The sequence below is a fragment of the Brassica napus genome, chromosome A1 (genome assembly GCF_020379485.1).
Source record: "Brassica napus cultivar Da-Ae chromosome A1, Da-Ae, whole genome shotgun sequence".
In the NCBI taxonomy this organism is placed as follows: domain Eukaryota; kingdom Viridiplantae; phylum Streptophyta; class Magnoliopsida; order Brassicales; family Brassicaceae; genus Brassica; species Brassica napus.
Window position 1 is genome coordinate 23,201,487 of NC_063434.1, and position 13,192 is coordinate 23,214,678.

General features: G+C 33.6%; 2 protein-coding genes across 2 annotated transcripts; one reads left to right on the forward strand and one right to left on the reverse strand.

Annotated features, from left to right (window-relative positions):
* Positions 1–1,343: 1,343 nt before the first annotated feature.
* On the forward strand, positions 1,344–2,225 carry LOC106428069 (glutathione S-transferase T3-like). Its single transcript, XM_013868811.2, has one exon. The coding sequence runs from the start codon at positions 1,344–1,346 to the stop codon at positions 2,223–2,225; it is 882 nt and encodes a 293-aa protein (XP_013724265.2).
* An 8,180-nt stretch (positions 2,226–10,405) lies between these two features.
* LOC106454993 (jacalin-related lectin 36) lies at positions 10,406–12,669 on the reverse strand. The gene is made up of 5 exons (XM_013897059.3): positions 12,569–12,669; positions 12,196–12,359; positions 11,640–12,113; positions 11,045–11,545; positions 10,406–10,928 (listed from the first exon to the last, which is right to left on the reverse strand). Exons 2-5 carry the CDS (start codon positions 12,349–12,351, stop codon positions 10,677–10,679), a joined length of 1,383 nt encoding a protein of 460 aa, XP_013752513.2. The 5' UTR covers positions 12,352–12,359; positions 12,569–12,669; the 3' UTR covers positions 10,406–10,676.
* Positions 12,670–13,192: the final 523 nt, after the last annotated feature.

The window sequence follows — 13,192 nt, forward strand, 5'->3', positions numbered from 1 at the left end:
ACTTCCTTAGGGCAACATTATCGGGGTATGATAGAGGAAGTCGTTAGGCTTTATTTGATTTTATTTAAATAAAAATTATATAATATTGCTGGGACGGACGCGGTTTGTCGTTGGCTAACATATTTTTTTTTTGTCCTTAGGTGATACGTGTCGGCAAGAGAATGGTGGAAGCCTTTTGGTTTGGGCAAAACCGAAAAGAATCGAGAATCAACTTTTCACTTCTTTCTCTTTCTCTCTCGCGGCGATAGAATATGCGATAGAGCTCTCATCAACGGCGTATCTCCTTCCCGGCGACGGATCTCCCCCCGATTCGATAACAGAACGACGGATCTCCTCCCGAGCGTCTCCTCTGGACGGTTAGCTTGTGGAGCATCTGTTCTGGACGCATCTCCTCCCGAGCGTCTCCTCTAGACGGATCTCCCCTCGATCGTCTCCTCCCGACCTTTATCGCTGCGAATCGAAGGTGAAAGGGTGATTTTAGGGATTTGCATGTATTTATACTTTGAATCATTTGCTTGATTTTTTATAGATTTAGGGATTTGGTATTTATATTGTCGTCTCTTTAGTCTTTGATGATAAATGATTCATTTGTATTTGGTGATGTTATCGTGTAGATTTAGGGATTATGATGTAGATTGTGTACGTTTAGGTGAGATGTGTTTATCGATTCAGTAGACGTGTAATGTGTTCTTCGCATCTGGTAAATGTGTTCTGTTATCGATGAAACTGAGATGTATGATGAGTTTATGATCTAGATTGTGTAATTATTTGTTGTTTAACTCTTGAAACTGAGAAGTGTGTTCTTATGTTTCCGAGTTTATTAGGTGAGGTGAGGTGAGGTTCGATCACGAGGATTGTATTAGCAAGGAGATCAAAGAGAAACAACCATTTCCTCCACACTTGAAGGTAAACTTATTTTTCTTCAGCTACCAAGTAATGTAGTTTGTACAATAGTTAAAGGCGTCTAGTTTGTTTGCAAGGCCACAATTTCTTGGTAGTGTCGAGTCTGTTTTGACTGTGACCATAGTGTCGAGTCTGTTTTGATTGTGACCAGAGTGTCAACTTTGTTTGCAAGGCTAGTTTGGAAAGTAGTTAATGCACTTGTAGATAGGTAATTATGGTTGTGTAATATACAATAACTGAGATGTACTTTTGTAGTTAGGTCATTATGGGAGTGTTAATTATCATTTTCAACTATTTAACCCTTCTTTCACGAGTTTATCTCCATCATCTTCTTTCTCTTTTTTCTCTAGTATAACTCTGTCACATTCCTTCTTCTATCTTCTTTATTCTGTCACATTCCTTCTTCTATCTTCTTTATTCTCTCACATTCCTTCTTCTATATGGATCCAAGGAATCCGTATAGCCAGTCTGTTGGTTATACGAGCCTTCTTTACAGTCAACACGACAATGTTAATGATGGAAACTCTCCTTATGAGAGTTTTCCTTCTGGATCTTCACAGATCCCTCAATTCAGTTCTCAACAGTCTGTTGCTCCAACTCCACCCACATATCAACCCGTGGAGCGTGGGAGGAGACATAAATGGACCCCAGCCGAGGACGAGATGCTGATAAGTGCTTGGTTAAATACCTCAAAGGACGCTATAGTCGGCAATAACCAGAAATCAGGCACTTTTTGGAAACGTGTAGGAGATTTGTTCTTCGCAGCTCTTTGTGGTGGAGATAGTGTTGAAAGTAGCCAGCATCTCCACTATAAACAGAGGTGGCACAAAATCAGTAATGACACATCAAAGTTTTGTGGTGCATATGCGGCTGCAGAGAGACAAATATCCAGTGGTCAACATGAGAACGATGTACTCAAGGTGGCCCATGAAATATTCTTCGCGGATCAGGGGTCCAAATTCACACTGGAGCATGCGTGGTGTGTGTTGAGGTATGAGCAGAAATGGCTCAACCTCAACAGCACTAAAGCTTCTGATAGTTCTAAGAGGAAAACCGTTGACCCAGATTCCCAAACTGAAACGACAGGTGTTGGTGAAGAAGAGATACGCCCTGAAGGTGTAAAGGCTGCAAAAGCTAAACGTAATGGGACTGGGAAGTCTGTTGATTACTATACAACGGTACTTGAACTGAGGAAAGTGGATTTGGATAGGAAAGAAAAGCTCCAGAAGCTTGCCATCTTAGACACACTCCTGACCAGAACGCAACCACTCAGTGAGGCTGAGGAAGCAGCCAAAAACAAGCTCCTCGCCGAGTATATTTAGAGAAATATCTGCTACAACCTTTGTGTTTTCTGTCAGTTTGTTTTGTCTGTTTGGTTATTAAATCTAGGTTGGTTATTATGTTTTAAATGTGTACGGTTTCTATGTTTACTTGCTTGTACTAAACCCTTTATCAATTAATCTACGTTTACAAATGTCTCATCCTTTGAATGTTTACTTCATTGTATGTATGTTTACTTGCTTGTTAACATGTTTACTTGATCGTATGTCCATGTCTAATTTTTATCTTGTATTTTTTTGCAGTTTTCGGATTACACATGGGTCTTCACAGCTATTCACAACCTTCACAGGATGATACATTTGGTGGGGCTGAGTCGGACAGTGACTACAACGAAGTAGAGTCTCTCATTCAGCAAGACCAAGCGCAGTTAGACCAAGCTCTCATTCAGCAAAATCAAGCTCTCATTCAGCAAGACCAAGCTCAGGCGTTTGTGTACCCTCCGCAGCCGGAGGTTGAATTCGGATTTCCACAGATATGCTACTGTGGAAGTGAACCGAAGATAGCTACGTCTCGCATCGAACCAGGTCGCAGATACTACACATGTACAAATGCAAACGATGGAGAGTGTCATGTGTGGAAATGGTGGGACGAGGCTGTAATGGAGGAGATGTGCGCCATGGACAGACACACACTTCAGTTAGTCGAGAAGGTAGATTCCCTGACCTTCTGCAGTCACCAAGATACTGAGCAGAAGCTCGTTAGGTTAGAGAACATGGCGTGTGAGTTGTCCAAGAATAAATCTAAGTCTACCTTTGATTACTTAGTTGCGGGTATGCTTTTGGTCTTAATTTTCGTAGGTCTCATCCTTGTATTTCTCTAATGGCTTTGATTATGGTTATGTGTTTCTGAGAGACAATGTCTTTGTAATGACTTTGGGTTTAATGTCGAGGATTGTAAACCAACTTGCCGTTTTACGTATGTGTTGTTGTTGCATTTTAAGGTCGAGTATTTAATATTGGTAAGCATATTTGAGAAATATTCAATTCAAGAATTTTCATCACGAATATGCATGTTTAAAATTCAGAAGAAGTGTACCTAAAAAGTAGTTGAAAGGTTCACATGTTGTGTACCTAGAAAGTAGTTGAAAGGTTCACATGTTTAAAATCACAACTCCTCTAACTTCATGAGCCTATAAATGTGACCAACATATTCTCGTTAAAATTACAACTCATCTACTTCCTTCTCATATTAAAAACATTGCCTTTTTTTTCATTCAAAATGGCTTCATCTTCACATTATCATTATAACCAAAATGACGATGATGATGATCCATTTGAAAATATTTTTGAAGATTTCTTACAAATCCCAGATAATATTCCCGTACCGAGAGAGCGAAGAAGACGTATCTTTATTGAGAGAGAGCGGGAAGAAGGCCAAGACCAGCTTTGGAATGATTATTTTAGCGATACTCCAACATTCCCACACAATGTTTTTCGGAGACGATTTCGAATGAACAAGACATTGTTCTTGCGTATTGTGCATCGTCTCGAGCAAGAAGTGGATTATTTTAAACCATCACAAGATGCAACCGGTCGGTCGAGCCTAACCGCGCTCCAAAAATGTACCGCAGCAATTCGTCAGTTGGCGTATGGTGGTGGTGCTGATACCGTTGACGAATATGTCCGACTTGGTGAAACCACGGCAAGAAAATGTTTGCACCATTTTACCAACGGAATCATCCACTTGTTTGGCAACCAATACCTTAGACGTCCTACACCGGAGGATCTGCAAAGACTACTATATATAGGAGAACAACGTGGATTTCCAGGAATGGTTGGAAGCATCGACTGTATGCATTGGGAGTGGAAGAATTGCCCATCCGCTTGGAAAGGAATGTATTCACGAGGAACCGAAAAACCAACAATTGTGTTGGAGGCGGTGGCTGATTACGACGTCTGGATATGGCATGCTTTTTTTGGAGCACCAGGTACTATGAACGATCTTAATATTCTTGATCGATCTCCAGTTTTTGATGACATTATTAATGGAATAGCACCAGAAGTTAACTTCTATGTTAATGGTCATACGTACCACAAACTGAGAAACATTCATTATTTGCTAAGAAGCAAGAAGCTGTACGGAAAGATGTTGAACGTGCCTTTGGAGTCCTGTAAGCTAGATTTGCCGTCGTCAGAAATCCATCTAATTTATGGGATAAACACAAGATAGGAAATATTATGAGAGCATGTATCATTCTCCATAATATGATTGTGGAGGATGAACGGGCATCAAGGACACAATATGTGGTTCCTGGATTTCAAGAAAGTGATATGGAAAGATTTTCCGTCAATATGCCTTCGCCGGTCGGCAATACAATGGATCGTCGGACGAGCGTTCGCAATATACAAGCCCATCATAATTTAAAATATGATTTGATTGAAAATATATGGGTAAAATTCGGACATCGTCCAGATAACATGTAATTTATAAGTTTTTATGAATTTAATAAAATGTTTGTTTCCATTTAAATTTCTTTTTTGTTGTAATTCTATTTTGCTTTCAATTTAATGTTAACCTTCTTTTTATAGTTTATTTAAAATGTATTTTTTATATCTAATCACACATTAAAATAAATATTATAAAATATGCTAAGGACTTTTTTTGTCCTACCAATAATCAACAAAATTAAAAAAGTCCTTATGGATTTGTCCCTAACTAAAAAATAATACTAATTTATTCTAAGGACAAAAGTTTGTCCAACCAATAATGTTGCCCTTACCACATTGTGCCTTCTCTCTTTTTCTTTTCTATTGGTTATCTATTTTTATTTACTACTTTCCATATCCATTCAACATTGTATATTGACTCACCAACCACAAACTCAAACCATAAAATGTCCTCTTCTTTTTTGCCATAGCATATTTACATCAACACATGAGAGTGTCTCGTCTAAAGACAATATTCTAGAAGTGTAGTGAAACAAATTCAAATGAATTGTTTCTGCCTTTTGACGAAATGTTTAGAGGAATCTTATTCATTACAACTTGACCATAAAAAGTTACAAATGTCTGGGAGAGAAAACAAAAGCTTTTCCGACGAAAGAGGAATCTGTCTCTGAGATCATTATTATGTCTATCGACAAAACACACAATGGCCTATAGTACTAACTCATGTAACCATCTAAGCACAAGAAAGTTAGTAAACACAATATGCAATATTTTTTTTCTTTTGTGAATCCTAAATTTTTGTGAATCTTAATTTTTTTTGCTCAAGAGAGAAAAACCTATACAGTCCATGCATGTTTCACCATAATATTTTTACGATCAGAAAATATTAGAGAGAAGATCCCACATCGGAAATATGAAATGGACTTGAGTAATATATAAGGAACTTAGGTCAATCTACTAATTGTTAATTAGTTTTAAGTTGGAAGCCCAAGAAACTTGTCATGGTATCAGAGCGGGTCCAATACCCTGACCCATTAATCCGGTCCGGACAGTGGTCCGATCATCCCATTAGCTGATGGCCCCAGGAAGGGTATTAGAGAGAAGATCCCACATCAGAAATATGAAAGGAACTTGAGTAATATATAAGAGACTTAATTCAATCCAATAATTGCTAATTGGTTTTAAATTGGAATCTCAAAAAACTTGTCAGAAAAGCTTAACAAGGTTCCAAAAGCTTCTATTTAAAAAAGTAAAGAAGCCTGCTCTCTACTTACCATGATAAGCACAACAACGAGATGAAAGAGTTTGAAAAAACAGAGTAAGATGCATACTAGAATCTAAGCGTGCTACAAAAAAAACATACTAGAATCCAAGTATATTAGAAAAAGTGCCACATTACATCAACAGTATAGGTACTTCGAGCTAAGATTTCATGCAGCATAACCACAATGTCTCGCAACATATCACACTTACCAATGCGTTACTCCAAATCCATTCATTTGTCTACGTTACTCTGAGCACTATATGAAGGATCTGTAAAGCCCCTCTAAATCATTTTTGTTAAGTTCTCAATGGGTAATGGAAATATGACAATAGCAAAGCTATATAGTTTTGCTATTGTCATATTTCCATTACCCATTGAGAACTTAACAAAAATGATTTAGACCTACGAGAGAATCTCAACTCTCAACCAACTCACAACGGTTACAATCTGCTTGATTCAGTCATAGACTAGTTGTAGTATACCTATAGCAAAATTTTGGGACACATTCTTCTAGTAAATACACTGTACATGTCTTGACTCAATCAACTATCAACAGATAGAATCTGCTACATGCCACCAAGGGCAAGACCACTTTTCCTACAATCGTTAGTGAATGATGGAACCCCAAGAGCAAGATCTCTGTAAATTGGCCTATATATGATCAAACAAATCAGTGTCTAAATATTCTTGCGTTTCATATCTTCATGGAAACCTTCCCAGAAGTTTGAGATGATTCAAATTTCGGAACCACATTCTGTACAAACGTTTAAGTTATCTGGAATCCAGAGTGTACATCTAACCTGTTTGCAACACAAATACTAACTATGTTAGAAGGGAACTAAAAGCTCTGAAAGATATATAACGGTTGGGAACCATGCAGCCTACATTGGTCATGAATTCTTCAAAGCAGTAACAAATCCATAATGTAAACACTAAAAGCAACGAGGGGGTTATAAACTTATATCATCTTCATTGTCCATATAAGCTTTGCACTAAAAAGCATTAATCTTTCCATCCAAATGATTGATTTTTTGTTTGTTTGCATATAAAAGGATATGATTCTTATTGGATATGACTTAGGAGGAAGATGTGTACCTTGCCGACTAGTAGGGACTATTAAAGTTCGATAATGAAGAGAGATCCACAAAATATGTGAGCCCTAACCAAAAATATTATACTACTAATATTTTGATTAGAATTAGTTGATTTAGATATATATTATGAGATTTAGATAATTTCTATTTTAACGGATATATGTATAAGTCTTATATATATCATGTAATTTATTAAAGCACAAATCTCCTAAATAAGCATTTTTAGTTTGTTTGTCCAAAATAACACCCGAAATTCAAAGTTACAAAATATATTTTAATAAAGAATTAAATGGAAATTATATCCTGATTTACAAATTTAATTAATTATTTATTAATATATAAAGATAAGTAAATATTAAAAATTCTAAAATAATACTTAAACAAAATTTTCCTTTTTTGCTCAATTTTTTAAAGTTTATGAAGACCTTCCTAAATATGTATGATATATTCTTAAGTTTGAGTTTAATAAGACTTTCTTGAATGTATATGATATTTTCCTGAATTTCTAAAAAAAAAATCGAATTCAGGAATGCTTTCATAAATATTTTTGAATGTAACTTGTATATATGTTTAAGAATTTATTCTTAAATGTGTAAGTCATCTTCTTGAATTTTATGTATATTTATATTTAGGAAAATATTACTTGATGCATAACATCTCTCGAAAGTCTACAAAGGTGCTTTTAAAAGTGTATAATATCTTTCTAAAATTTAGATATCAAATTCACGAAGGTCTTCCAATTCTTTTTGGGAAGATGTTATACTACTTTAAAAATATATTATTAAATATATATATATCATTCCAATTTAGTAAGGTATTCATATATCTATATCATGAAGTTCTCCTAAATATGTGTTTAATAATGTATTTTAAGTACGCATTTATTTTAAAAAATTCTCTAAGTTTTGTGAAGATATTATACATATTTATTAATATCTGCTTAAATTTTAGGAAGATAATGGATTTATCAGAAGTGTTTTTCACAACTCAAATTGAAGAACATATCATATACTTTCAGGAAGATATCTTTCTAAACTAAATTTTAGATTGATATAAGGTCTTCATAAACTTAAAAAAAAATGTTTTCTAAAAACTAGTATAGGAGTAAAATATTCAGAAACTAAAATTTTTGAGAAAATTTTTGAAAAACAAATTTGAGAAAAAAATTATTTTCTTAAGAAAAATGTGGTTCAAATCAATACTATTATTTTCAAAGTAATTTTTTGCGACGGAGCTCTCACGTTAAAAATTAAAATTGTTAATATCATTGTTACCCTTAATGAATATATATATATATATTATATAATGAAAATGTATTTATATTAATACTATCATATTTTCTATACATTGTGTTATTATATATATTAGGTGATTTTCTCGTGCTTATACACGGATATAAATATTTCTAAAGTAAATATACTATAATAATTGATTGCTATTTGTTTTTTAATTTATAATTTATATGCATCATTTCTATTAATAATATTACATTACTTTAATTATACATATGATTTTATATATGTTATATCTAATCGGTTTTGTTTTTTTATAAGTGATTTAGTTGTCATTTGGGTAAATTGGATTCCATCTCTGAATTCAACTGTAATATTTTCTATTTTAAATATATTAAAATTTTGATTGTATTTGAGTGTCTAATTCCAAAACGATAATATTCTGAAGTCTCATGCACATATATAAATTGTACAAAAGAAATAAATTGTACCAATTGTTTAATATTTTATTTTCATTTTAATATGTTTTGAGTTGTCCTATGATTTATATTTAAAAAATAAATTACTATTGTTATAAAATTATATATTCTATAGTAGTTAAATTTATGATTTTAGATATAAGTTGGATTAGTCGAGCCACTCATGTTCTTAGTATATTTAGTTACATATATTCTTTCAAATTCAAAATGAAGTACAATTATTTTTTTAAATATATATAATTAAGTCAAATAAAATCAATTTTATTTATCATTTTAATGTTCATGTATTTTCATAATATTTATCAAATTATATGTTGATGTTTTTTTAAAAAATATTAGAAAATAAAGCGATGATCAATAGGAAGTTACATGATAAGTATCTGATAAAATTTTTGAAGCTAATGAACACATATCAATTTTTACAATAATTAAAATATTTTATAAATTCTAAATAACTTTATGCATTTGATTTATTGAATGAAAACTGAAATTTATTTTAAATAATCTTAAAATGAGAATTCATGTTTGCTTTGGTATTTTGATTATGATTATATTAATTCCACAATCATATACACATAAAATTTAAAACCAAATTTAATATTAAGAAAACAAATAAATTAAATAATAATAAAATATAATATATCTACCTCATTTTACGATTTTGTAACTATTTGATCAAACGATGCTTATTATTAAATTTTTTTTTTATTATTATTAATAAACGATGCTTATTATTAAAATTTATTTTTAGTTTTTTAATATCTCTTAAAAATAAGCAGTAAAAAAATTATGATTGTATATGAAAATAATACTATATAAGTAAAATACAATTTATCGATATTTTTTGCTGTAATTGAAGTATATTATAATCAACTAAATATATGAAAAATAAATAAAACATTTTAATAATATTAATTATAACCTATTTTTAGTCAATTATAAATAAATGAGCTTATGTAATCATCTATGAAAATAGATAGATATATAAAAATATTTCTATTACTTTGAATTTTTTTTATTGCTTAAAATTATGTTTTAAAAAATAATATTTCTTTTTCTAATATCAAGATTATCTGTGTAAATAGTTTTTAATGAAATCACATTATATACAAATTTATATTTTTCATCTAAGAAAATATAGATGTAAAGGTAGTATTTTAATACTTCAAAGTATATTTTATGTTATTTAAAAATAGTTTTTAATTTTAGTATTACTATTTTGTGAACTTTCTCTTTTTAATTAATTTTATAAATATGGTTGCTATTTACCTCTTTCATGAAATATATTTTGGTCATTTTGACCATTGTGTACTATTTTTATAATAAACTTTTTTTTTATAAATCTTTATTACGAAACAAGAAAAGAATAATATTAGAATCTATCATTCGAGGACAGCGAAGTATATATAGTTGAGTTGGAAACCATTAACTCAACACACGGTCCAATGATTATGATACGAGATAGCCAAAAACAGGACGGACGTTCAGAAAATCACTGTTTCTGTCTTTGCCTCTAGAGGCTTTTTGTAAATAGGGTAAAGGCTTTGTGTTCATTTAGAAAGATCTGTACGTCTATGGGCAACGCATAACCAGAGTCAGAGATGACGACATTGACTTCGATTAGATGAATTTTTTTTTTCTTTGTTTTGTTCTTGTTTAGTTTTGATTCGTGATCTATTTCGTGCAAATACAAAATCATATAATGTCGCTAAACAACTTTTGAAATTTATATAAAACCTGGTCGAAATCTCAAAACATTAAGGAATCGTACGCACATTACAATGTAACCAAGATTTTATATTGTACATCTTATAAACAGTGTTACAACTCCATTACAACACAAGGAGACACTGAAACACACAAGCACATAGTACGGAAATACCTTATTCAAACCTTTTGCTTACCGTTACACACGTATAATGACAATTTCTAAAGGATCTTTATTACATTGGGACGTAAGAGAAGACATTCTCAGATCACTTGGAGATGGGCTTGACATGGACTCCAACTTGGTGAAGTATGTCAGCACCTGCTTTGCCATGGAACCCAACGACCTTGTGGCCGTCTTCTTTGAGTAGGACACTTTTAGCACCTTCAAGTCCAAAAGGTGGAGAGGTTCGCTTATTTGTCGTGAACCTAAGCATCGTTATAATTTCGGAGTCGGTACCAAATATGTTGTCGTAGTTAATCTCCACCGCTGTGATATATTCGTTTGGATCAAGCACGAACTGCAAAAAAAAAAAAAAAAAAAAACAGTAAACACAAGATTTAACGTAAAACATTTTTAAAAATGTGTTGCATCGACGTTAGAGCTAAATGATTCTCTTGTATTTATATATTTGACCTCTTCAGGTGCAAGAAGTGTCTTTTTTCCATGATCATTTCCAGGGACCTCCTTAGAGTCCTTCTCGTAGACGAACTTGACGTACGATACCCCTGATTCGCCTTGACCTACGTACACTTTCTTAACACCATCATGAGGACCATCGTCCCATGGGTTTCCCGCATTACCACCTTTTGCCTCTAGTTTTTTGGCACCGGCAGCTGATCCAGCTGGCTGAGTGCTCGAAGAAGTACGACCACCAGAAGAAGTACTTGACGAAGGAGCGAAATATGCTCCTAGAGCATGAAGAACTTCGCCTGCTCGTCCATGGAATCCTACAAGTTTTCCACCATTCTTGTCCTTGAGTTCATATTTCTGCGCACCCTCTAGTCCAAAGGGCGGTGAGGTTTTTCCCTTAGCTGTTTTGAAGATTAAGCAGGTTATAACATCTGTGTCTTGCCCAAAGATCCTGTCGGATTGCACCTCAACTGATGTGATGTAGTCGTCTGGATCAACCTCAAACTATACAAAGATTTCAAATAGATTATCTTTTCAATAAAGTCTAAATGGATTCGTAATTCATAGTTATGACAAATTAAATAAAATGAACACAAACCACTTCTGCTCCGAGCAAGGTCTTCTTTCCGTATTCGCGTGTTTCCTTTTTACCGTTCTTCTCGTACTCAAATTTGACATAAGAGACACTAGACTCGCCTTGTCCAACGTACACTTTTCTTACATGGTCATGAGCACCATCATCCCATGATGTTCCCCCTTTTCCACCTTGAGCATCCACTTTGTTTGCTTGACTAGCCGACGATAGGGTTGAGGAATCAGAAGGGGAAGACGACGGTAAGGGAGCAAAGTGGACGTCAATGGAATTGAGAACATTACTGCTAATTCCTTGAAAACCAGCGATCTGGTTATCTTTGGGTGCATGGATGGAGAATTGGTTCTGTGTTTTGTTTCCGTAAGGACCATACTGGGTTTTGTTGGTCTTAAAAGCCAACGCTGCTATAGCATCTTCATTCCCAGTAGTTTTGTAGTAGCCAGTAACATCTGTTATGTACTCGTCTGGGCTCAAGCTCACCTACAAAAATTAAAACATTACAATTTAATTATTAAAATATTTAATAATCGCTTTATACATATATTATATGGTGAGTACTAACGCCGTCAGATTTTTTGCCAGGAGTGCCATGACACTTAGGATTTTGGTCATCGTCATACTCGGCCTCTATGGACTTGATAACATCTTCATATGTAACCTGAACTCTCTTCACCCTCATGTGCTTCCCATCGTCCCAAGACATTGTTGCGGCCGCCATAGTTGTATCTGACCCATTAAGAGTGCCAAATGTTATTTATTTCATCATTGAACAAATATCGTACGTACTTTTTACATATCAGATGGAATCTATATATTTTTCATAACAGATAGCAATCAACCAAAAATATCAGATGGAATCTATATCGTTTTCATAACAGATAGCAATTAACCAAAAACATGGACATTTATTTTCGAGCATTTGAAAGAGAGAATACCTCTGTTTTATTTTATTTTTTGATAGATAATAGAAAAAGATAAGAGAGCTGGTGTGGTACTGATGAAGATGAATGCAAGTGCTTTTATATACACAGAGATGCACATTGGATAGGCGATATCTCAAAACCAAGTTTGTGGTCCTAAAGATCACACGTTACTCTGTATGACTATTGTTCCACTTGTTGAAATCTATGCAATATCCACTTATAACCCTTCAAAATCGAACACTTGGCCTTAATATCCACATGTACTTCTAAAGAATCATACACTTAACCCTAACATGCCAGATGTAAGAAATATTCCACATATACATACGAATCTTACGCCGGAAAACGAGAAGACAACAACAGACAAATGATCAATGTGGATGCAGTAGTGAGAGCTAAAGACACACTTCGCCTTCAAAAACTCAATTTGCATGTAACAGTGTAATAAAGACACTGGCATCCAGATGTGCTTCTAAAGAATCATACACTTAACCCTAACATCTAGATGTAAGAAATATTTGACATACACCTACGAATCTTATGCAAGAGAAAAAGAAGACAACAACAGACAGATGATCAATGTGCATGCAACAGTGAGAGCGAACGAGACACTTGGACTTAAAAATTTCATTGTGC

What these genes read in the sequence shown, in the direction of transcription:
- LOC106428069 (XM_013868811.2), top strand. Translation starts at nt 1,344, where the DNA reads ATGGATCCAAGGAATCCGTATAGCCAGTCTGTTGGTTATACGAGCCTT.
- LOC106454993 (XM_013897059.3), bottom strand. Translation starts at nt 12,351, where the DNA reads ATGGCGGCCGCAACAATGTCTTGGGACGATGGGAAGCACATGAGGGTG. An exon ending in CTGGCAAAAAATCTGACGGC is followed by an intron (nt 12,114 to 12,195) that starts GTTAGTACTCAC and finishes TAATTTTTGTAG; the next exon opens with GTGAGCTTGAGCCCAGACGA. An exon ending in CACTTCTTGCACCTGAAGAG is followed by an intron (nt 10,929 to 11,044) that starts GTCAAATATATA and finishes TTTTTTTTGCAG; the next exon opens with TTCGTGCTTGATCCAAACGA.